Raw genomic sequence first — 24,126 nt, 5'->3', positions numbered from 1 at the left:
TAGTTTGGATAACTTTCTCTATCATGACAGAGAAAGGTAGCCACTGACTGGAGATTTGTCTTGGCCATTGGGATCCATTGAGACACCGCTGCCTCTGCGGGATTCATCACCTAGCACCGGGTCTCCTCCTCCTGCTATCTTGGGGATGGGCATGGGTGTTGCAGCCGTGTGAGTGATGAGGGGAGGGGTCAGGCTGCTCTTCAAATCCACATGGCCATTGATGGGCACAACTGCGTGTACAGAAAGGAAGGGACAAGATAGTATGCTCAACATCACAACTGAAGCTAAAAACATGACAGACAGCTGAAAAATGCATTAGGAACCATTTAAAGAATGAATGTTTCAAGGCAGACTTTAATATTCAAAAAAGATTGTGATGCATTATGTCAAAAAGACAAAAAATACAAAGTATAACCCCTTTTAGAAGGGTAAAAAGGTATCTGGGATTATTAGTTCTCTATTAGTGCTCTAAAACGATTAATCACATCCAAAATAAATGGTTTTGTTTAAATAATATGTGTGTGTACTGTGTATATTTATTATGTATGTATGTATGTATATATATATATATATATATATATATATATATATATATATATATATATATATATATATATACATATATACACACACACACACATATATACATATATATATATATATATTAGGGGTGTAACGATACGCGTATTCGTATTGAACCGTTCGGTACGACGCTTTCGGTTCGGTACACGGTACGCATTATGTATACCGAACGGTTCGTTGGACTAATTCATTATATAAAAAAAAAAAAAAAGAGAAATATAATGATATGCGTTCAACAAGGTAGCCCAATAACCCAAACGACGTAACAGGCAACGCCCCTGACACTCCCGAAGAAGAAAAAAACACCAACTTATATGTTTATGTTAGGGTACTCAGTGTAGATGAGTGTAAAATGGCCAATGTGTTTAACAGACTAGAAAAAAGAAGATCCTCCAGTAACCAACAGGTCTGGTGTTTGGGTGCACTTTGGATTCCCTTTAAGCTATAATGGTGATGGCAAGAGAGTGGTGGATAAAAAAACAACGGTATGTCGCATCTGCAACATGACAGGGTACACCAGCGGGAATACAAAAAAAAAAAAAAACACCAGCGGGAATACTTGAAACATGTCAACTCATTTACGCTGACATCACCTTATTGTGTCAGTATCTGGGAAAAGACGAAAAAAAAGAGAAACAAGCACGCAACAAACTATCCCTGCAGCATTTAGACACCGGTATTATAGCTTACAGGGAATCCAAAGTGCACCCACACCAGACCTGTTGGTTATTTTAGGATCTTATATTTCTGGTCTGTTAAATGCATTAGACATTTTGCAACGAGCCTTCAGCGCGTACTGAGTGAGCGAGCGCCTTAGGGGCCGTTCACATATCGCGCCTAAAAACGCGTGGAAAACGCTAAGCGCGTCTTTCTCCTCCTTTCCAAAGCGCTCGGGCAGAAGCGCTCATGAGGCGTCTGTCTTTGCTAAGCAACAATGACGTGCTCTCTCCATGAGACGCGGAAATTTCAGCGAATGATAAATGGATTTGCAAGCTCTAAAAATCGCTTGCAGTAGCTCTGCTACTAAATTTATTTCAAAATTGCAATCCATATACAACTATGATCAGCTGATCCTTCATCTTGGCTGAGTTTTCAACGTTGTTACGGGAAAGGATGAAGCTGATTGGTTAGTTCTTGTCACATGACCCGCGGTGCGCTTGCAGCATTCTGAAAAGTTGAGATGTTTTTACATTTTGCTGTATCTAAAACGTACCGAACCGAACCGAACCGTGACATCAGTGTATCGTATCGAACCGAACCGTGAATTTTGTGAACCGTTACACCCCTAATATATATATATATATATATATATATATATATATATATATATATATACACACATATATACACACACATATACATGTAAAAAAAAATCTATATTTACATGCATGTTTGTCTATTTAAATATACATAGTACATATACACAATACACATACATTTTATGTAAACAAAACGTATTAATTGTGATTAAGCGTTTGACATCACTAATAAACATTTCTAGCAAATAAATACGTTTTTCTCACAAATAAATAAATATTTTGTGGTGGGGCCAGTGAATCTGTTTGCAGGGCAAATAAAAATCTACTGGACTGCAGCAGAACATGAAAATGTCCTGAATATGCCATGTGCTTCTATGCAAACTTCTATGCTCTGTGGGTCTCACCAGATGATGCAGACAGATCCTTCTTATGTCCTGAAACATCCTCCAAGCTCCGTGCATGGAAGTCTGCTTCAGAATTTGACTTTGAGGCATCACCCTTTATCAAATGTGAAAAATATAAAAGATTAGTTATCAGGTTTAGATGTTGTTGGGAGTTAAAGAAGCATATTAAAGGGTGAGGAACAGGCAGGTGGGCGAGTCGGCCTTCAAAAAGGCCAGAGGGGTGACTGGTATCTAAGGGAGAGACATCCTGGTTGGGGGAATCAACAAAAACACAGTGCCAGCATGCATTGGATAGCACCACGTTGCATGACCACTCTGAAACCACCAGAACTGTGTACTAAATATTAGTTAAATGTATCTTTGAGTGTATTTTTAAGCAGATGATCTCATGGTCAGACCATCCACATGCGGCTGAATATGTTAGGGTTTTTTTCTCTGCTCATTGGAGGAGCAGCACCAGTAGAGCAGGTACGTCCAATGATCAAGCAAGAGAAATAAATACTGCTATTTTTATCAGAGGGCTCATTACATTGTTTGGCCTAAATCCTCTTCATCCACAGTCTTGCGCTGATCTTAAAATGACTTCATGCCGAGTGTTTCAATGTGGTCTAGCACAGAACTTCAACCTTGGGTGGTTTGTCAAAACAGACATCACTGTCTGACAACATGGATCACTCTCTCAGTTTGACCATTAGTGTGTCTATTTGTGGACTGACTGGAATTTAAATCAAATATGAGCAAGATGATAAAGGATGAATCTTATCCTTATGTGGTTAAAGGATGTCAGACTCATTCCAGCACACATTTACCATAGCACTTTACAGCACTAATGATCAAAGAGAACTCAGTAAAGACTATTCTGACAAACCTTGCACCTACAAACAATGCATCCCATTGGCTTCACTTATTAACATCAAGCTAAATCAAAACTATGTTTCAGTCACTGAAAAAAAGAAAGAAAAAAAAGCATTAGTAATGGCTATGTAAACGGGTAAGTAAACAGCAAATTTGAGTTGCATTAAAACCAGTGGGATCATTGCAACACTAAACACAGCACAACTGAACAGAAATCACTGTAATTCACATCATAACTACAACAAAAACAGTGAATATGACTTGTCAATAGGGAATAAAACAATATCTACATTACTGAGGCAACAAAAACAAAACTTTAAATTGTTATGACACTGGAGTCGAGCTCTGTAAGTCAAGACATGACAGGGACTCCTTGTCCCTTCTCACCAACAGTGAACAGTAAAACAAAACATAGCTGTGATAGGTTGAACTAGCAGAGAGGCACTACAAAGCATCCTCAGAAACAGGCCACCACCGTCTGCTGGGCACCAGGTGCAGTTAGCGGTTAGCTTAGCATCAGCACCCACTGTTACTCACTGCATGCTCAGAAATGAGCACTGTGGATGATGTGTCTGGATTGGACATGACTATCCTCACTCCCACATGTCCTTTCTGAGCAAAGAGATGTAGCAGAAACATAACAAAACTATTGTATTTGCGTAACAAGCTCCCTGACTTTTTGACCTAGCACTAGCAAAAAGCTGTTAGCTATTGTGTTCTATGTAAAACCTATTACAACCATTAAAAAGCAACAGTTCAACTTAATTTGTTCACCCTCATGTTTAAAAAAAAATGTGAATGAAATTATTATAAAAATGACTATGATGTTATTAGCTGCAACTAGATCTCAAGTAATGAAATAATCAGTTTTGTAGAGTGAAGCAATTGAGTCATTGAAAAGATTTGACTCAAAAGGAATTATTTGTTTACAAATCAAACAGCCCTGCTGAAAAAAAATAAACGGCATATGCTGCTTAGGTATGTTTTGACGCTGGGATGCTGGTTTATGCTGGTCCTTTCCTGGTTTATGCTGGTCCGTCGCTGGTTTATGCTGGTCCTTTCGCTGGTTTATGCTGTTCCTTTGCCAACACATGACCATCATAAACCAGCATCCCAGCGTCAAAACATACCTAACCAGCATATGCTGTTTTTATTTTTTATTTAACAGAGTATGTGAAAATTATTCAGACTAGTTTTGGGAAATGAATCAAATTATTACACTGAACAGTTTAGACTCAAAATAATGATTTGTTTACAAATCAGATTTGTGAAAAAAATAATTGAGACAAATTCTGTGAATTGAAAGATTTGCCTCAAAAAAAAAAAAAAAAAAAAAAAATGAAACAACTTATTTTATTACTGTATTTAACTATTCTTCTCTTACGTGTCAGCGTCCAATGCCATTCACAGGAGTAAAAAAGAATAATTTTTTTTTTTTTTGCACAAAAAGTATTTTCGTAGCTTCATAAAATTACTCTGTCTATTCAGAGTCATAAAAAGATTTCATTAAAATATCTTAATTTGTTTTCTGGAGAAGAACAAAGGTCTTACGGGTTTGGAACGACAAGAGCGTGAGTAATTAATGACAATTTTCATTCTTGGGTGAACTATCAAGGTCAAGGTTTTCAATGAATAGTCATTTTGGTCTGACATTTTAGAATGACTCCTTTAATTTTTGTTTGCCAGAACTGCTTTGGTCAGGTACAAGGTGTGAAAGAACGTCTACTGGGCCTGTACTGTCAATTAAGATGTTATGGTTGCTGTGCAACTGCTGCTTAACAATCACAGGTCTTAATTTGAAAATTCTACTGAGATTGACCAACCTTGCTGATAAAGTGATTTAAGGCATGTCTTGACATTAGATGTGCTAATAGCTCTTGAGTAAGGACTAGCATAGAGGTTTATGTAAATTAATTGTCAAGGTGAAGGACTGGAATGTTTAAGAGACCAGTTCAAAACCTCATTGATGCTCTCCATTTCATGGCCTTCCACTGCATGTGTCACCTAGCACAGCTGCATGAATGAAAACAAACACGAGATGTGATGTCCAGAAGCACAAACAGACAGAGTCTCCTCAACAGGGTCAAGTGTTTCCACTCAGCCCTGGCTCACTGAATAAATGTTCTCGATTGCTGAGCAGCTGAACTTAGCGGAGGGCTATTTGAATAAATCTTTAAGTGTAGTTAAATAAAAAATGATGATACCATGCAGAGCAAATCTACAAGATCAAAATAATTAAAGTAAATAGCTTTTCAGAGACATATCCACATAAACTGTTTTTAAGATCTATTCAAAAGGACTTTCCAGTTGCCTTATTTGCTTTTGCACAGCAGTCTGTCTGGCTTTGTCTGATTTCGCTGAGGCTTCCCGTAAGCCTAAACACATCCTTTCAGACAGATAAAATAAAGCATGAGGCTCTACAAGGTTTGTACTCTGCCGCCAGGCATTGAGCAAGTGAACCTGAAGAAAGACTTTAAGTCTGCTTCTACAAGAAACAATCACAAGTGACACTGTCCACAAACGCAGCGGTCCTCCTGGTTAGTCTCAGTGGGTTACATCATGCGGAGTGCTACATACCCCTGAGTCTATAGGCAGCTGAATACAGCTCAGCTGGCCATGCAAATCTTCCTTCTTGGATACTTCCTAAAGTGGACATGTGTTAGGATTTTACCACACAGAGTGAAAGGGTAAGACAGAAGGGGAAAAAAAGCACAGATATTGTTAGAAAATTGACAAAGACACATTATGAGAAATCTGACTCCCACATTTCAGCAAATACTTCTATTGAAGTTAAAGCAATTATACATTTTGGGTGGAGTTTAGCCTGTTAAAATTCTCAGTACAGTGAGTTTATGTAATTGTTGCCCACAGTTAAAATGCTGCAACTGCAGGTTTCAATACTTGCCTCTTTTATTCTCTTAAATTTATGAACACTTTTGTTTTTTTCCCCCTCCAGCTCCTTTGAAATAACATTTAATTTTTCACTTTGTGATCTGTCAGAGTAAATTAGTGAATTACATCCAGAGAATGACTGCAATTGACTGAAATATTCAATGTGTATAAATGTATGTTTTCTTTTAATTCTACAAATGATTTGTATTACAAACAAGATCAGACTCTGCTTCAGGTCAAACTATGACTCTCTTCAGTGCACAACTAATTTTTTAAAGTGCAGAATTTCTTGGAAAACTATGTTCAACAAGAATAACAACACATTTAGTCATTTTCATTGTTATTGCCTCTGTAACAAGAACTAAAACGAATTTGGGTACTTTTCCTTGGCATCCAGTCAGTCTAATGAGAGTGCTGGGCATGTCATGCTACAACTTGTCAGTGTTCAACATTTTAATTAAATTTGACCACCTTTGCGCCTGCTTTTTCTTTTCAGAGGAGTGTGTAGTTTATATAGGTCTTAAATTATGCACTCATGTTATAACTTATATAATTTAATATAATATAAAATAAATATAATTTCTTGAGCACCAAATCAGCATATTAGAATGATTTCTGAAGGATCATGTGACACTAAAGACTGAAAATTTAGCTTTGCCATCACATGAATAAATGACAATTTAAAATATATGAAAATAGAAAACTGTTATTTTAAAGTATAATAATATTTCATAATATTACTATATTTTTGATCAAGTAAATGGCCTGTGAAGGTATTTGTGCAAAGATGGAAACAAATAGAGTAGTAAAAAAAAAAAAAAAAGAAGTGACATGGAGAAGTTGACCACTGAACATGCTGACATACAGACTGACATGCTAGTCCAACCGAGACCACCTGTTAACAGCAGTGTGATTACATAAAGAAATCAATGAACATCATGCTGTTGAAAAGACATTATAGAGGTTGACCAATATATCGGTTTTGCCTGTGGCTCTAATAAAGTCTGTATGCTTCATATAGAGAGCTGTAATATAGATCATGCTTTTTATTTCCATTTTGCACTGTTTTTTTAAACATAGAACTCATCTTTGCCACTTTTTGATAATTCTTGAAGTGAACTTTTGCCCGTTTGGTGATTTAAGAAACTGTTCTAAGCCGCTGCTTGAACTGAACGTGAAGCGTCTGGCGTGTGTGACTCCTGATACCTGCAAGTTTTTTATTGTAGTTTTCGTACCGTATCCATTGTAAGGTTAAAATATTAAGCCAGCAGTGTTCATCAGTTTTAGGGGAGAGCAGGAGATTGGCATTCTTGTTGGCATCAGAACAGTTACAATGAGATATTTGATGCACTTAGTAAAGGGAACAGCAGATAGTGGGCTATCCTCTCTTATTAAGACTAGAGAGTTTATTTTGAAGACTTCTGAGCAACATAATTTCCTCTAAGCTGCCACGATGCAGTATGAAAGCTATTTTGGTCTGGCAGGCAGGCAGAGGAGAGGCACGCTCATGTTTTAGAGAGGGGAAAAAGGCAAAGAATTGAGTTCTGTCCAGATAATACCTTCTCTCAAGGCAACTAAAAATCCAGAACTTTCTCTTTCACTCCAATTATGTAAATTAATATGAATGGCAAAGCAATTTTCAATCACGTGTTTTGTTGCTCTTTTTGTTGCTCTAATGAGGTGTTACAGAAACAGCACTTGATCATTTTTGATTCATCTGTTCGTTGTTCTAACAATGGATTTTGCTCAACTGAACAATCAATCAAAATCTAGAGATTCTTTTTTCATTAAAAGTTTTATGAATCTTTTGAATCCACCATGTGAGCAGAGTTCAAAATAAATGAGTTGTCAGGTCTTAGATTTACAGTAACATTTATCCATATTAGATCCACTAGAACGCCAAACAACAGAACTTCAACAAACTGCACGTGAAAGTTTTCTTTTTCTTTTCTTTTTTTTTTTTTAATTAATCGTACAATAAAAATAAAGGTGATCAAATTTTTTTTTTGCACCGTATACACATGTCAAGTTGCATGATTCGGTTCACCTCTTTCCAAAGAGACAGTAATAAAACAACCCCTCCACCCAAAATGATACATAGGTATAACATTTATATCTGTGATTTATCTTGAGCCTGGCCATTTCTGTGTGCGCGTCTGTCTATCTGTCAGAGAAGTATGGCTGCTATGCATTGGGAGATAAGTTGTCTCATAAGATCATGGAAAAAGGAGGTGATAAAGAAAAAGACTGAAGGAAGGAGGATGAGAGGGAGTGCTCTTGAGCATGGACTAAGCACTATTATACACGGAACAAGAAACTCATCTCTTCCAGTTGAATGGCATATAGTGTCCTAACCAGGCACAATGCGACAAAGCAAGAAGCTTTCCATGTGTCTATCCTAACCAGCTTTGACAATGACACTACACTTTGTCAGATGCTTCTGTACTTCTGTTGTGCTAAGTTCCAATTCAGTTCATGCGGAAATGCTCCCAGAGAGCTATTTTTGAAGTACAACTATTATCTTCATGAATGTGAAAGACAGAAATCTCAAGATGACATTTCGAAACATATTTGACAAAAACTAAATCTGCACAAAATAGCATCTGACATTTACATTTTTTAAGTCAAATTTTGATCAAATAAACAATGAAATTGTTCCAAATGGCATAGTATGCACTGTTGTATCCACACCATAATAAGGAGAGAAGGAGGTTACCATTGGAATCACTTTCAGATATTTTTTTTCCAGCTAATGAATGGTAAAACAGTTAACAGTTCATCAGAATCCATCTTTAAAAAGCTTATGCATTTAGAGGGGCAGATAACAAATGCAGCATGCACTTACAATAAATTATCTTTATAGTTATCCTACGTTAACGTTAGTTATCTTTATAGTTTTTGTTTTTGGTGTGAACTACACACACAATTTATACGTATTTTTCGGACTATAAGTCGCACCCGAGTATAAGTCGCATCAGGCCAAAAATACGTCATGATGAGGAAAAAAACATATATAAGTCGCACTCGACTATAAGTCACATTTATTTAGAACCAAGAGAAAACATTACCGTCTACAGCCGCCAGAAGGCGCTCTACGCTGCTCAGTGGTAGACTACAGGAGCACTGAGCAGCATAGAGCGCCCTCTGGGGGCTGTAGACGGTAGTGTTTTCTCTTGGTTCATTTCTCCTAGTTCATTTCTCTTGGTTCATGTCAAATTAATTTTGATAAATAAGTCGCACCTGACTATAAGTCGCAGGACCAGCCAAACTATGAAAAAAAGTGTGACTTATAGTCCGGAAAATATGGTATTTATACTACAAAACACCCTAATAGTCCCTTAATTCAGGATAGGATACTACCCTTACTATTTCTGCCACAAGAGTAGTATGCTAGTACTCTACTCAGAAAATCAGCAAGTGTCTCTTCTATGGTGTGTTGCTCCACGCACCCCTGCCCATATGAAATTAAGTGGATCAAACTCGCTCCTCACACAATACTGAACATTTAAAAAAAGATCAAAAGAAATCGGTAAGGACATTTAATAGGACAAATTATTTGAAAAATCCTTCAAGCACCTTAATGAAAACCATGAAGAGGACTTGGAAATTATCAAATAGATGAAAATACACAGTACGTGTTCTTAATTTCATGCTCTTTATCTGTGGAATTGAGTGTGAGAAAGCACGCGAACAGATTGGCTGTGATTTTGTTGCGTCGAGCTGCATCTTTGCTTTCAGCCTGGACAGAAAAATAGCTTTTCACTTGAATCTTGTCACATCGTGCCTGTTTAGGACATAGTGTTAGACGAAGGGGACAGGAGAGAGCTAGTGGTGAAAGAGAGAAGAAAGATACGGTGTTGGAATATGTGCTAGACTCTAAAGGACAAAAAAGAGAAGACAGACTGTGGAGTGAAGAAAAAAAAGAGGATGAAAAAATGTAGAGGCTAGGTTGGAATCTGGCTTTACCTCAGTTTGGAATCCTTCCACCAAGATAGCCACCAACAGGTTGAACAGGACATAGTTTCCAAAAGTCATGAGGGCGATGAAGTACAGAGCAGCCACAGGAGAGGTGGAGGCCATCCCATTATATAGTACCTTATTCCAGTCCTCCTGAGTCAAGATCTGATGTACAAGCAACAAACACAATCAAACTGCCATTTATACTTGTGTTCAACATTTTGGGGTCGGAAGTCTCCTATACTCATCAGTGATGTATCGTTTGATCAAAACTACAATAAAACAGTAATATTAGGAAATATCCCCACAAAATAATTGTTAAGATATTACATTTTCTAATTTTATTATTGTGTTGTGAATTAAAAGAAATACTTATTTTATATGCACGAAACGTAATATGAGCATATGTTATTACCTGGGAGCACACAACATGTTTACATCTGTATTTTGTGCTGTCCATTTATGACTTGATCACCATTTATGTGTGGATGTTAAGATGCCTGATTGAAACTGCAGCTTGTGTAGAATGCCGGAATCTTGCCTGAAAAACTGTTACAATGGCCCACAGCAAAGAGTCAAAGTTCTTGCGGTCAGGAAGTGTGTCTCCATCTCTCTCAGAACCAAATTTACATCCAAACAGGTGCATGCCTAGAATACTGTAAAACAAAATTACAAAGAGAATAAATAGTTCAAATGTCAAATAAACAGACTGAATGTACAGTCTTTTTAAATAGCACAAAGTGATCTCTCATCTTGCCTGAAAATGAATATGAAAAGCATTAGCAGCATGCAGAAGGTGGCAACATTGTCCATTGTCTTCATCAGGACCACCAGCTGCCTTTGCAGGGCGGGCATAAAGCGGACCAGCTTCAACACACGCATGAGTCTGAAGGTCCTCAGCACCGATAAACCTCCTCCCTGCTGGCCAACAATCTCCCAGACACTGTCAACACATATAAACACACACATCTGACTATCTGACAGAATGCACACCAAAGACAATGCTAAAGCAAATCCCGGCTATCATAGTAACCCTTTCATTCCTAAGGGAGAAATGCAATACACTGGGTTATTTTTTTTAATAAAATCATTCCGAAATGTTTTAGAGTGGTTTGTTGCATTTCAAACAAAGCCAAAAATGTCACTAGCTGGTTGAATAAAATAAGCAAAAATAAAACTGCTGTAAACGCAAGCAATTCAGCAACAAGATAATTAGAGACAACTGTTGACAGCAAATATTTAATATATTTAAACTGAAAACAGTTTAGTAAAATTTTATAAATATTTCATAGTATTACTGTTTTAATCATTTTTGAACAAATAAATGCATCTTCATTTAGACTTTTTTCAAAACCTTTGACCCCAAACCTTATTTTTTATTTGAATCTATTTTATTCTATTCGATTCTATTTGAATTGAATCTTATTTTTATTTGAATCTATTTTTACTTTAATAATAGTTTATAATTTAAAGAATACTTAATTATTATTTTTATTTATTATAATAAATTATTTTAATATTTTTTTTTTTATAATTTCAGCTTGTTATATCCATTTTCTTCATTTAAAAAGCTGCTTGATTTTTTATGCTTTTTGCTGTTTTATATTCCTTATATATGTATAACTTGCTTTGAGTATAAACAAAAAACAAAATAATTATTAAATATAAAAAGTCAAATAATCCTTGAAGTTAAATTAATAATTTAAATAATACTTTATTATTTTAATTCCTTTGCATTATTATTTTAATACATAATTTTAGCTTGTTATATTTTATATTATATTTTAACTTTTATTTTTCTATTCTATTATCTATTTTTTATTTTTTATGTATTTATTTTTATGTATTTATTTCTGAAGTAGAGGTATTTGAAGTATAAATAAATAAACAAAAAGAGACTTAATCGTGTTTATGATCTCTGCTGAATAAAGCGCTTCATTATTTTTTTCTGAGGAAATTCAAATCTCAAATCCTCAACCATATCACATCTTTTTGAGGTGAATTATGTCTTATTCCTCTCATCGCGAATAGCGCGGGCGAGTGGTCGCATTAGAAGATAATGAAGGGAGACGCGAAAAATGGACGTCGCGTTGTTTTCATATGGATTACTTTATAACAGAATATTTGTTTTCGGCAGCACTTGTTTCATTTAAAAGTAGACATGTCAAGCTTTCTATATTCACTGAGTTACAGTTCATTTTAATGACGCGTTTCTAAATGAAGATCAGCGCAAACATGCTGCAGACAGCACACCTTGTTTGTTATCTTTATTTTATAAGTGCACAAAGTTTTGTTGTTATTATGTCTGTATACAAAAAAGTAAACCCTTTACAGATTTGATTGATGTACTGCTCTTATCTGTACGATCAAAACTGAAAGTGTAATTTAAGTTATTTTCGGGGTTATCTGGAGAAAATGACTCATAACGCATATATGTGTTAATCGACTCCAGAGGGTTAAAGAAAAAAAACGTAATTTCTTGATTTTCCATCTTAAGAATGTTTGTGTTACTATGGTGCCAGTATTTGTTTTCCAACCCACGTTAAACCACGCCACCAGAATAGTTGGTGACTGTATCTATGCAACACGCTGAGCATTATTAAATGCAAGAACCAATCATAACGTTGAACCACGCCAAATCCTTTGCTTGTTCACACGTCTTAGTATGTGCAAATTCATGTCAATTGTGAATGGATGGGCATGAAATTGCAGCACTCATTATGACAGCTGACAGTCATCAGACTGAACAGGCAACAAATGTCCCATCACTCAGTAAATGGCTGCATTCTGTCTGTCTGAGGCTGTTGTGATATAACACACTGCCAGTGTGCATTTTCAGAAATGAAGATGAACATCAATAAACAGTGACACAGGCCATGTTATTAATTTTTAGAAGTACTAAGGAAAAAATGCAGAAGAGCATGTTTACCTGATTACCACAATAATACCATCAAAGATGTTGTAAGGGTTCTTGATGTAGCCAAAAGGACCATAAACCAGCAGTTTCAGGAGCATCTCCAGTGCGAACAAACTGGTGAAGACGATATTACTGATTTCCAGAGCATTTGTCAACTCATCAGGCTGAAAAAAAGAGAGAGAACATATAAAAAACAAGACTATCACATATCTGTGCCATGTCAGTACTGTTGTAAAAAAACACAAATACATGAGGATACATTTTTTGTGCACTAAAATGTTATTACTAATTAAAATAAAGCAAGGGGGGAAAACACCCAGATCAAAGACATATTAAAATTAAATAAAATATATATTTTTCAGGTTGTCTCAAAGCCTGGATCTGTATAGATTATTGAAAGCAGCTACAGACTACAGAAGTGTCGCTCTCCTTGGCCTGCATGATTATTTGATTCACAGACTCACCAAAAAATGTAAACTTGTAACTTTCTCATCTCAGTTGAGTATTTATATAAGAAAAATATGATCTAAAAACCTACAAATCTGCTCAACTCCAAAGGGCCCAGGTCATATTTAGTTCTCATTTAATTAAACCGAACACATGGCCTCATAATTCCTAATAGCTCGCGGTGCAGACTGTGCTAGATAAACTAACGTGGGGATTAACTTTTCGACATCACAAACACCAAGTTTCTCATTGTTCTTTTGTTTCATTAGAGCGCATTGTCTTGAACGACTCCAGGCTGAACTTAAATCTCAGATACAGGTGAACTACAAAGAAAGAACCGCGGATTCCCTGGTGTAATTGATGTTGTTGATAGTTCGGAATGCAGAAAGAGAGGGTTTTTGTTTTTTATGAGACACGGGTGAATTGAAGGAGAGACATATGGGCCGGTTCATATTTCGCTTCAGTTTTTTCGATTGTAAAAATGAGACTGGGCAAGAGACCCAGCACGCATAACACATTCTTGAAACATCACGGCTAGCTGGGTTTAATGAACAGAGTCTTAAACGCCTGAAAACAAAACACAACATCCCCAAGCACGCAACTATTTTCCTATGAAAACTAACAGTGATTCTAAGAGACATTTAGACAGGTTGCTGAACTTCAGAGATTTAAACGATGACAAAAACATGTGTAATTGTTTTACCGTGATGATTGTTTTCCGCAAAGTAATGAGGAAAAAATACAATTACATCCTGTGCATGAAATGAAAAATAACATCTATATTAGCTAATAGAATTAAATCTAATCTAATCAGATTGAGAAGTGGTCCATGGAGCACGATGATGAAGTGTGGGGCTATTTGTGGCTGTTGAGGTGTTTCACAGAGGGAAGAAAGCCAACAGTTTTTTTTTTTTAGTTGTTTTTGGATCAGAGCAGCCCAGGGCTGGGCACTGTCTACCCAGCAGGAGCTTGCACTTGGCCTCTTCATTGGGTGAGGCCCTTTGGTTCAAATCAGGACCACTTGTGGGAAGAGTACACCACACACAAATCTATGCAGGAGTGGTTTTTCTGAGAACGCAGAGCCCGAAGACTCGACATGCATGCTTTGATAAAATGTTTTTCACAAAACATTTCCAGTTAGAACTTTCTGTGCAACATGAAAAAACGAATTCTGATCCAGCATGTAAGCCTATTATAGGTTATTTTACATAAAGTGGTTAAAAAAACTTGGGCTGATGAGAAGCATCCAGACAGAAGGCTCAGACAAGCCTGAACTTCAGAACCCTCTTCAGATTAATTGCTCTTAATGGGCCATATCTCAGCAGCTGCATGCCACTATCAGTTGCTTCTCATTCCAACACATGGCAAACACAAGATCAGAGTCTCTTTACCTAATTATACAGCTCCTATAAACAAAGAACCATGCCACGAAGATTAAAAAAAAAAACTCACTGCACAAAAGTTCAGAATAGATTTGAAATAATAATATCAACATTTATAAAATAATTTGTAATAAAATATTAAATTAGAATTTTATAATTATAAAAATTATACAATATTTATTAATTCTTATTCTCATTCAGAAAAAAAAGCTAAGTTTTCTTCAACAACAAAAAAGTTACTTTGGCAAGGAACATGGCTGTGGTGGCCACTTTCCAAGAATGAGATGTGTTCCCTCATTACCAACAATGACGAGTGCATGCTTTACATCCAATGAAAAAAGAAATAGTTCGAAGCAATTGAAGGCCATGATGAGCAGTTGTGATTGTTTCATTGAAGCATAAACTAGCTGGTCTCATTTCCTCTCATTATGTAACCTCATTACAGCTCAAATGGCTTGTAGACAAGCTAAAAGGTTCACCACATAATGGTTTGAATAGCCTAAAAAAATTCACTTAGTTAGAAGTTCTCGTCTAAAGCAAATAAATGCTTGAGGTGGATGTGCAGTGGATAAAAACATTGACATTTTAAAGAACCCATTAAGTACTGCCTATTGGAAGTTGGAGCTGCATTTGAGCCAAGGTTCCTCACACACATTAGTCATATAACATAAATTGATATTTTATTGGTTATTTTCATATTAGGGTAAACCCATGCAGTCAAACACCCACATAATACATCCTCTTATCTAAGGATAGGAAATCATTGCTGTTTCAGCAATACTGTAAAGCCTGTGTCATTGCAAAGATTGAGTGAAGTCCCAAGGCAAGTCCTGAAACAAAGCAAGCAACCCTCTGTACTCATTAACTTTCATAGCCACAACAACAATAACCATTATGCCCCAATAGCACATTAGGAAGGGAAAGGAAGCAGAAAAGGGGCAGAGTGGGCGTAAGAGGTTGAAAGACACACTGAGATTCCTAGCAGAGATGCATATTGGGATTGGGTACTGCATTAATGAGTGGCTTGGAATTGTGTGGAAGTGATGCTGCAAATTGGAGTTTCTTATTGAAGGCAAAGTCCTTTATTAATTCATAGTACAGGTTAGAGAGATAAGATGTGTCCATTTGAGCAGTAACATCCTCCTCTCTACACGAGCACACGAACCAGACTGCTACAACCTGCGCTGCCAGTCTGCAGGGAAGTATTGTAAGCTTAAAGGACTTTATAGCTTCACGATTTAGAGCTTAGAAAAGTTCACCTACAAGTATGTGTCAACAAGATACTTAAGCTGGAAAACAGGATGGTTTCTCTTTGACCACAACATGGGGTTGAGCTGTTTGAAATGTCTGATTTTGAAAGAACATAAATTGATTAGAAAATTGAAAGCACCTCAAAATCTGCCAAAACCAAACCAATCACACAGCAATTTGTATTTGACAAGGTTCACTGTAGCTAATTCTTGAAAATGCACGAAAATTTTTTTTACAAGGTGGCAAATTTGTAGGAATTTGTACGTAGGACCACACCTAACCACGTTCCTAAACTTAACCATCACAGAAACCATACAAAAATGTACAAGTGAGGTTCATATTTCATACAAATTAGCCAACTGAAAATATGTATGAATTGGCTGTGAGATAGAGTTGGTTGAACCCAACAAAGGCAATCAAACACACTGTTTAGGGGGGATGCAAAAAATACAGCACTTTTACAAAGATACACCTACTGATAAACAGATGGGTTTTCAATAATAATAATAAAATAAGATTTAAAACTTACAAAAAAAACGCTACATAACATTGAGACATCAACCTTGAGACCTCAATTCATATTCATGGAAGGGAGAGGAACATACTGTAGTTAATAAATTAAAATTAAATACATATATTGTGAATGTGAATTTTGCAAACATATGCATAAGGATGCATTAAACTCATCAAAAGTGACAGTAAAGCCTTTTACATTTCCACTTAAAATTTCTATTTCAAATAAAAAAAAATTTTTTTTTACTTTATATCCATCAAATAATCATGAAAATAAAATGTTTTTTCACTAAAATATTAGTTTTCAACTTCAAAAAAATAAAAAATGTAATGTTTCCAAAATTGTAATAATATTTCACAATATAATTATATAATTTTCATAAAATAAATGCAGCCTTTGTAAGCATAAAATATTTAGCTGTTTGACTGTTGTTTTAATGACCAACATTTTTAATGGTACTAGTATTGTCCACAAGCATAAGTTTTCTGCTTGCAATTTGTTTAGTAAAATCCTAAAAGCTATGGAAGCAAACATCCATTTCTGGCTAAAAGAGTTGACAGATATATAGCCCGAAATGGAAGGGAAACAACAACAAAGCCAAGAAATAAAAGAAACCGAATGGGCTGAAGAGCTTCTGAAAAACCTGGGCTAAAGGTAGAACGTGATAACTGATGGAATGAGAGATGGAGATGTGCCTGTGGATTTATATTTAACCTCTTAGATAAAAAGCACACACTCCAGCTCTGTAAATAGCAGCCATGTGGTCAGGTTTTGTAAGGTTTTCATGCATAAGATCAAACGATCAACATGTCTCCTCTCCAAGAAACACAGAGTAGAGTCTGGAAGGAGGCCACATAGAACACTGCTCAGAACAACGTGGAGCGAACTCTTCTGCCTGTTCTTCTCAGTCATTCACACATTCCTGCTGTACACTCTGTGAAACTCCACTTGATCTTAACTTCATCCAGCAGTGTGTGATTGTTCCATCTGTGCCGCACAATGGAATACAAAAACTGGACAACACAACATCAAATAATGTTTTGAACCCTACTAGCAACATTTCAAGCCCAGGACCGATAAACAAAGCTGGAACTGTTGTAGTCGAGAGCTGCTTCTTCATTCCACAGTGGGTTTAAAAAGTGATGCAGGATGTCAGTGACTGGGAGAGAGGAGCTCAGACAAGGATGAAAAACAGGAATGTGAAACAGAACAGATGCAATTAGCCAAACTGGATGTTTTATAAGTGACCATGTGCATCCAAATTCTTTCTCCATCTCGGTCTCCAATTCTCCAGATGGACCGCTTCATAAAGAACACGTTCACTGCCAGAATTCCCCAGGAGTTTACAGGGAACAAAACGAGAGGAGAGACAAAAGAAGCTGAAGTCCTGAGGGGGAGGGGAATGCCATCCGTGTACGTTTGCGTGCATATTTCTTTTGTTACAGGTCCACAAAGCTTACACCTCCAAATATACATCACCATTCAAAAGTCTAAATTCTAAATTGTGTTTTGTATTGTACAGAAGTTCTAAGCGGCCATGCATTATAATTTTTTTTACTTTTTGTTTTCTCGTTATAACGACTTAAATTTCTCGTTATCTCAACATAACGAAAGTAGTTTTCTCGTTATAACTACTTATTTTTCTCGTTATCTCGACATAACGAAGATCGTTTTCTCGTTATAACGACTTATTTTTCTCGTTATCTCGACATAACGAAAGTTTGTTTTCTTGTTATAATGACTTGACAGTTTTACTGTTGCTATAGTAACGAACTCAACTTTGACAGGCATCTGATGGACAACCATGCAGGCGCTCTTACTGTAGCCTATATTTCAGCAAATTTAGCTTCACCTAGGTAATAACGTCTACAATACTGTATATAAATAAAGGCTGATCAATCACTGTTGATTTTTCCAGAGACAGTACAACGAACGTTTTGTTTTTGTAATTAATATGTTTAAAAGGCAACACCGCACCATTAGAGCTGCTTGGATTAAACTCACTTTTCATTTTCCCTTTATTTGAAATAAAATTATATATAATTTGTAATTTGTAGTAGTCATTATATGATGTAGCAGATATCATGTGTGTTACAAGCTTCTGTTTGAAAAGATCGTCCATGTGTACGTGTAGTGTGTGTGTGTGTGTGTGTGTGTGTGTGTGTTGAAAAAAACCGATTACAACATTATAGAACAAAACTGAATTAAAATAGCCTATGGATTTTACATATACATCACATTTCTCATCAGTATGGTTAACAATAAAGATTAGTAATAAGGAAAAGAAGCACATCAGCCTGCATCGTTAAATCCCGTCCTACTGTAGATAAACAGAATACAGTGATGTCAACCTTGGTTTTGATAAGCAGTTATTTTATGACACAGAACGCGTTGGTGAAACTCATGCATCTAGCAGGAACTTAATACACAAAATATTCATATTGATTCAATCATTTAACATTTTTGAATTAATTAAATGTCAGTAATGAAGACTGCACAAATTATAGCGATCACGAGGAAGGTCCGCGTACAGTAAAGTGGATAGTGTAATATTCATGTCTATAGTGCTACCTGCTGGTGCAGTTTTGTAACTTCTTAGAGAAAAGTCGTTATAACGAGAAAACGAACTTCGTTATGTCGAGAAAACAAGAAAATGAAGTCGTTATAACGAGAAAACGAACTTCATTATGTCGAGATAACGAGAAAATTAAGTCGTTATAACGAGAAAACAAGAAGACAAAATATTATAATGCATGGCCGCTTAGAACTTCCGTAGTATTGTAAAAATCTTGACAACATAAGTGGACCGCCAAAAACACTACAAAATTGCTGGAGTAATGGCTGCTGAAAATATTAAATATTTACAATAGAAACAGTTATTTTACGTTTGTAATAACATTTTACAATATTACTGTTTTTACTGTATTCTTAATTTTAAAAAACTGCAGCCTTGATGAGCATAACATTTTAATAAAATCATTCAAACTGTGCATCTAATTAACCATTCACACTTTGGCACTTGATTTTACAAGGCCGAAGACAAAAAAACAATCTACATTGCCCAACATATTCACTCCTGGTTGCCAGCAGATGTTCCCATTTACTTCATTTATTTTGAATAACTCTCAAATTACCAGAATAAATAAATTCTAATCAGAGTAAGTGATGATGAATGTTGTTTTCTTGTCTGAGAATCAGGCATTTTCTGAGAAAAATACAAAACTCTCACTCCCAAGGAATTCGTCAAATCAAAGTTGCAATGTGTCATAAGATACTGACAATTTTCGTCGTTGTACACCTCAAAGCCCTGAGTTACGACTTCAATCTCGTGCAGGACGGGGGTCGTTGCAAGCAGGCATGAACCACGGCGTGTGCCCTCCAAAGGCTCTGGAAGACTAAAGCGTGTGAGCACACTGTGTAAACAGTGCTATGAATTTCAGATGTGTGCCAGTTGCCCTCTCTGTTTAGTTCAGCCTTCACACTCGTGCTCATTCTCTAGCACGGCGAATTACCACACAATGGTAAACAACAAAAGTCATGCAGATGGAAAGCAAAGGGCAGCGAACCCACCATAGTGCGAGCGCAACTGGCTTTTAAGGGGGATGGGAGATAAGAATGATTGGTTTATTGCACATTACACCAAAAAAACACCCATTACTTATTAGGAGAATAGAGACAACCCATTTAGACCATGTGCCTGGGCACACCGACTGTTTTCCCATCATTGAACTAGCAAAAGTGGATTCAGACACACCGAGTGCACCTGCGCACTGCGCTTAGATCATTAAAATGTCATTAAAAAGTCTTTACTTTCGCTTTTGATCAATTAAATGAATACTTTTTTAATAAAAGCATTAACTGATTAAAAATATATCTTACTTTAAGTAAAGCAAATACATAATTGTCCAAATTATATAGAGTTGCTATTACGAGAAATATTCACAAATGGGATATATAAAAACAATACGTACTAGAAATAAAGGAGCAATAATTGTGAGGTATAAAAGCACACTGCGAGATATAAAGACACAATTATGTGGAAATAAAGTGAGAGATATAGTTAAAATGAACTTCTTTTCTTTTTTTTTCTTTTTTTACTCAAAAACATAATTTCAAATCAAAAACCGATATGAAATCAGTGAGAACAGCACAGAGATGTGCACTAACCTGCTCATGGAACTCAATGCCCATGCTGAGTGTGTTAATGAGAATAGCGATCATTATTCCTCGTCCGAAGTACTTGCTATCCACAATCTTACGGAACGTGTCACACACCAGCCTCCAGAAAAGGACCACCTTTGCTGCCCGGGCTCCTAATGCAAACAACTTCTTCTTCCTGTTGGGATCTCTGCTGTCCCGATAATGAGCATCCTGTGTGAACTCGTACACGCCCTCACTGTCAGAGTCTGCCGTCTCAATCCCATCCACTCCCTCGGAGTCATTAGCCATCGCTTTGGCGCAATACGGACATGTCTCGGGGTCAAAGGTCAAAGTTGTGTCTAAGTTTGTGCCACTGCGACTCAGGAGCGCATCCTTAAAGATGATCTTGCCTGAAATGTATGAGAAAAAGCATGATGCAAAAACAAATGTCTATTTCTGTCTCAATTTTTTTTTATTAGTTTTCCAATATTCAGCTATTATGTCAAAGTAAAACATAAAAAACTATATATATATATATATATATATATATATATATATATATATTTATTCAAACAGTTTATGTACAAAAATATATAGTAAAATAATTATCTGTCGATGTATCTATCTATCTATACATACGTTTAAAAAACGACAGTTTTAGTTGTAAGGTGTATTGTAATAGTAAGTATGGGTGTTTGTAAAAATTCATTTTACCCATTTTATTATCTAAAGAATGTAATACATTTATTCATTTTTTATGAATAAAAAGACCCTAATCATTTCACTTTATCAGTATGTAATAGATATTTCAGGGTTGAGTTTCTAGCAAATGCAACAATAATACATAGTGTAACCGTTTTAATACATACAAAATAAAACATTCACAATATCTAAAATGATTTCTTTTGTTCATACTGCCCAGCTCTACTCTTAAATCATGTGTTTCACGCATCAAGCATTTTATGAACATTTACCAGGAGGACCTTGTGTCTCCACCAGGCACTGTGAGGTGTTGATGGGAGTTGGGGGGATGTTTAGGTTGGTAAGGACACTAGCAGTGCAACTGCCTCCTCCTGGCTCCAGGATTCTCTGTCTGAGCTGCTCTAAGGCCAGAGATGACTGTAACGTGGGGTAATTCTTATGTACTGGAGCCGCAAATGGCACAGAGTTCCTTTTATACGCCTGAAACACCATGGAACAAGGTGATGGGCTGCAGCGCAGAGGCTCGAGGTGGCCCGCAGTCTGATAAACATTATGCACTGATTCTGCACCACTGGGACCCAGAGACCCACAAAGGGGCTCCTGCTGAGGTACAATGACAGGTCGCATGAGATGCCCAGAGTTGCTGGCATTGACACTTTGGGAACTCTGGATGTCCCCTTCTCTGCCCCCATCAGTACGGACGCTCCCATTTCCCAGATGGTAGTGATGGTGGAAGTGATGATGATGGTGCATGACGGGACGGATGGATCCCTGGCGCTGTTTCTGATGCCGTCTTTTCGTGGGTGGTGGTTCCAGCGCCGGAGAAGCACAGATCCGCAGGCCTGCACGGCGCCCGGCGGCCCGGATGAGGTGGCCGATTTGCCTGGTGCCCTTGCGGATGACATGAACTAGGTACTTGAGGAGCTCGTCGTAGCAGCTTCCTGGCTCAGAGAAGCTGTTCAGGGTGCTGGCGTTGGACCTGAAGCGCACTCTCTGCTCCTTCATAAGCTGACTCTCCCGCTGCTTGGTCTCAGAGAACTGTGTCGCTATGACAACTAGACAAAGGTTGATCATGAAGAATGAGCCCACCTGAAAAACAGCGGAGGGAGTGGAGTATACCATGAACAGAGAGAGCTTCACTGTTTATTAACAACATTGTTACTGTAACAACAAGAAAAGATGGCATGATAAAAATAGCAAACATAAAACTGATGGTTATTCTCTGTACTAAAAGGATTTGAAATTAACAGGTTGGAAGTTCGATGCCACATTTGAAGGGAAAGCTCGGTCAGTATTTACTAACCATCACATCATCCCAAACCTGTATGACTTCCTTACTTCTGTGTATCTTCATAAAATATTGGCTAATTTTGCAGATTAGAGCTGGTTATAATACTATACAATATCTTACATTGTGCGACGATATAAGCAATCAAGCCTTTGAGAAATGTTTTATATATACATGCTTATACAACTTTATATAAAGAGCTGGATGATAATATAGTTATATTCTGCAACAAAATAAAAGTCAATCAGTTGAGATTTGCTGTAAAGCATAAGTCACTTCACATAAGTATACTGTAAATTTGGATATGATATGCTGTATATAATCCAACATTATATATACGTAAATCTGTGTGACAATGAAGATTACATCCATCAACTATGACAGAAAATGAGGCCAGAATTGAGATTTTTGGCCAAACTATCCCTTTAAATATTTTTTAGATTTTTTTTTTTAGCTAAAAATATTTAATATATATATTTTTTGTGTGTGTGCTGTCTGACACATAGTTACATCAGAGCCAGTATAATGAAATCTGTCTGGTCAGTGACGGTTCAGGTAATGCTCTCATAAAGGTGTCCAGGTCTGCCCAGCTCAGCCCAAAGTCACTCACTATTATCAGGAGGATGAAGTAGATGAAATTGTAGAAAGAGTGAGCATCCATAACAAAGTACATGATGTCCACCCAGCCCTCCAGAGTAATAACCTACAGGAAAGAACAAGGAGAGGGATTCAGTGCAGTTTATGGCTCAAGTTTATATAAAGGCATTATTTTTTATATAAAACTATTCAACTAATGCAACTCTTGCATTCTAGATAGCAACATCAATCCAAAGCATGAAAAAAACTAAACTAAAAGCATAAGTAATCTCTGATTATAAGCTTCTGTGATCAGTTTTTGGTTCTGTACTCAAACATGTACAGTATGATGAGGTAGACAGTACAGATATTATATGCTCAAGGGGGACACCATACCCAGCTTGCACCCTTCAATCCCTCTGATTAACCTGTCACAGATTAGGGAGAAACGGAGAAAGGCAAAACCGGAAAGGAAAGACATTTTGCTTGCTATTTACAGGGCAATTGGGTGTGCCAGCATGATGAAGGGCTGTCAGACAGCTAATTCATTTTTAGACACTAAAAATTAAGCCCCTAGCCACAGAATTGTCCGGTTGCAAAAGGATTAAGTTATCGGGCCATTCTGCAGTTCAGTACATAACAGTCTCCTAAATATTTATTACAAATGTTTTTTGGTGTGTTGTAAACATGCAAAAGGTTCAAGTTTAATTCAATTTGAGATTAAAATAATTAGGACCATATTGTCTGGCACAGAAGAATTAAAACCTTATCACCCTTTTTGTGATTAAAGATAATAGAATACAAATTAATAGAGCCCGCTGATCCCTGCAATTGTCTCCATGCCAGACTCTAAAAAGGCTAATCCGAAATCCCAGGACAAATGGGCTTTGTTATTTAAACACATTTTCAAGTATTTAAGATATCACTGAATGGGCAGGGAAACTGAGGTATGCACATTTG

At 36.7% G+C, this 24,126-nt stretch overlaps 1 protein-coding gene across 11 annotated transcripts in view; it reads right to left on the bottom strand.

Moving 5' to 3' along the window:
- LOC128025328 (voltage-dependent T-type calcium channel subunit alpha-1G) overlaps positions 1–24,126 on the bottom strand; it is a 106,638-nt gene that overhangs the window by 55,488 nt on the left and 27,024 nt on the right. For 8 of the 11 annotated variants that reach the window (XM_052611575.1, XM_052611567.1, XM_052611571.1 and 5 more), the window contains exons 6-15: positions 23,201–23,293; positions 21,575–22,391; positions 20,628–21,010; positions 12,879–13,030; positions 10,707–10,892; positions 10,491–10,605; positions 9,959–10,114; positions 5,678–5,743; positions 2,246–2,339; positions 49–230 (exon numbers count right to left, since the gene is read on the bottom strand). In XM_052611575.1, the coding sequence (XP_052467535.1) occupies positions 49–230; positions 2,246–2,339; positions 5,678–5,743; positions 9,959–10,114; positions 10,491–10,605; positions 10,707–10,892; positions 12,879–13,030; positions 20,628–21,010; positions 21,575–22,391; positions 23,201–23,293 (2,244 nt within the window). The remainder of the gene's footprint in view (positions 1–48; positions 231–2,245; positions 2,340–5,677; positions 5,744–9,958; positions 10,115–10,490; positions 10,606–10,706; positions 10,893–12,878; positions 13,031–20,627; positions 21,011–21,574; positions 22,392–23,200; positions 23,294–24,126) is intronic. The other 3 variants (XM_052611577.1, XM_052611570.1, XM_052611569.1) reach the window with 1 other exon arrangement.

This window comes from Carassius gibelio, chromosome A12 (genome assembly GCF_023724105.1).
Source record: "Carassius gibelio isolate Cgi1373 ecotype wild population from Czech Republic chromosome A12, carGib1.2-hapl.c, whole genome shotgun sequence".
NCBI classification, from domain to species: Eukaryota; Metazoa; Chordata; class Actinopteri; order Cypriniformes; family Cyprinidae; genus Carassius; species Carassius gibelio.
Note: the sequence above shows the minus strand (reverse complement) of the source record. Positions and strands in the feature narration are given on the sequence as shown.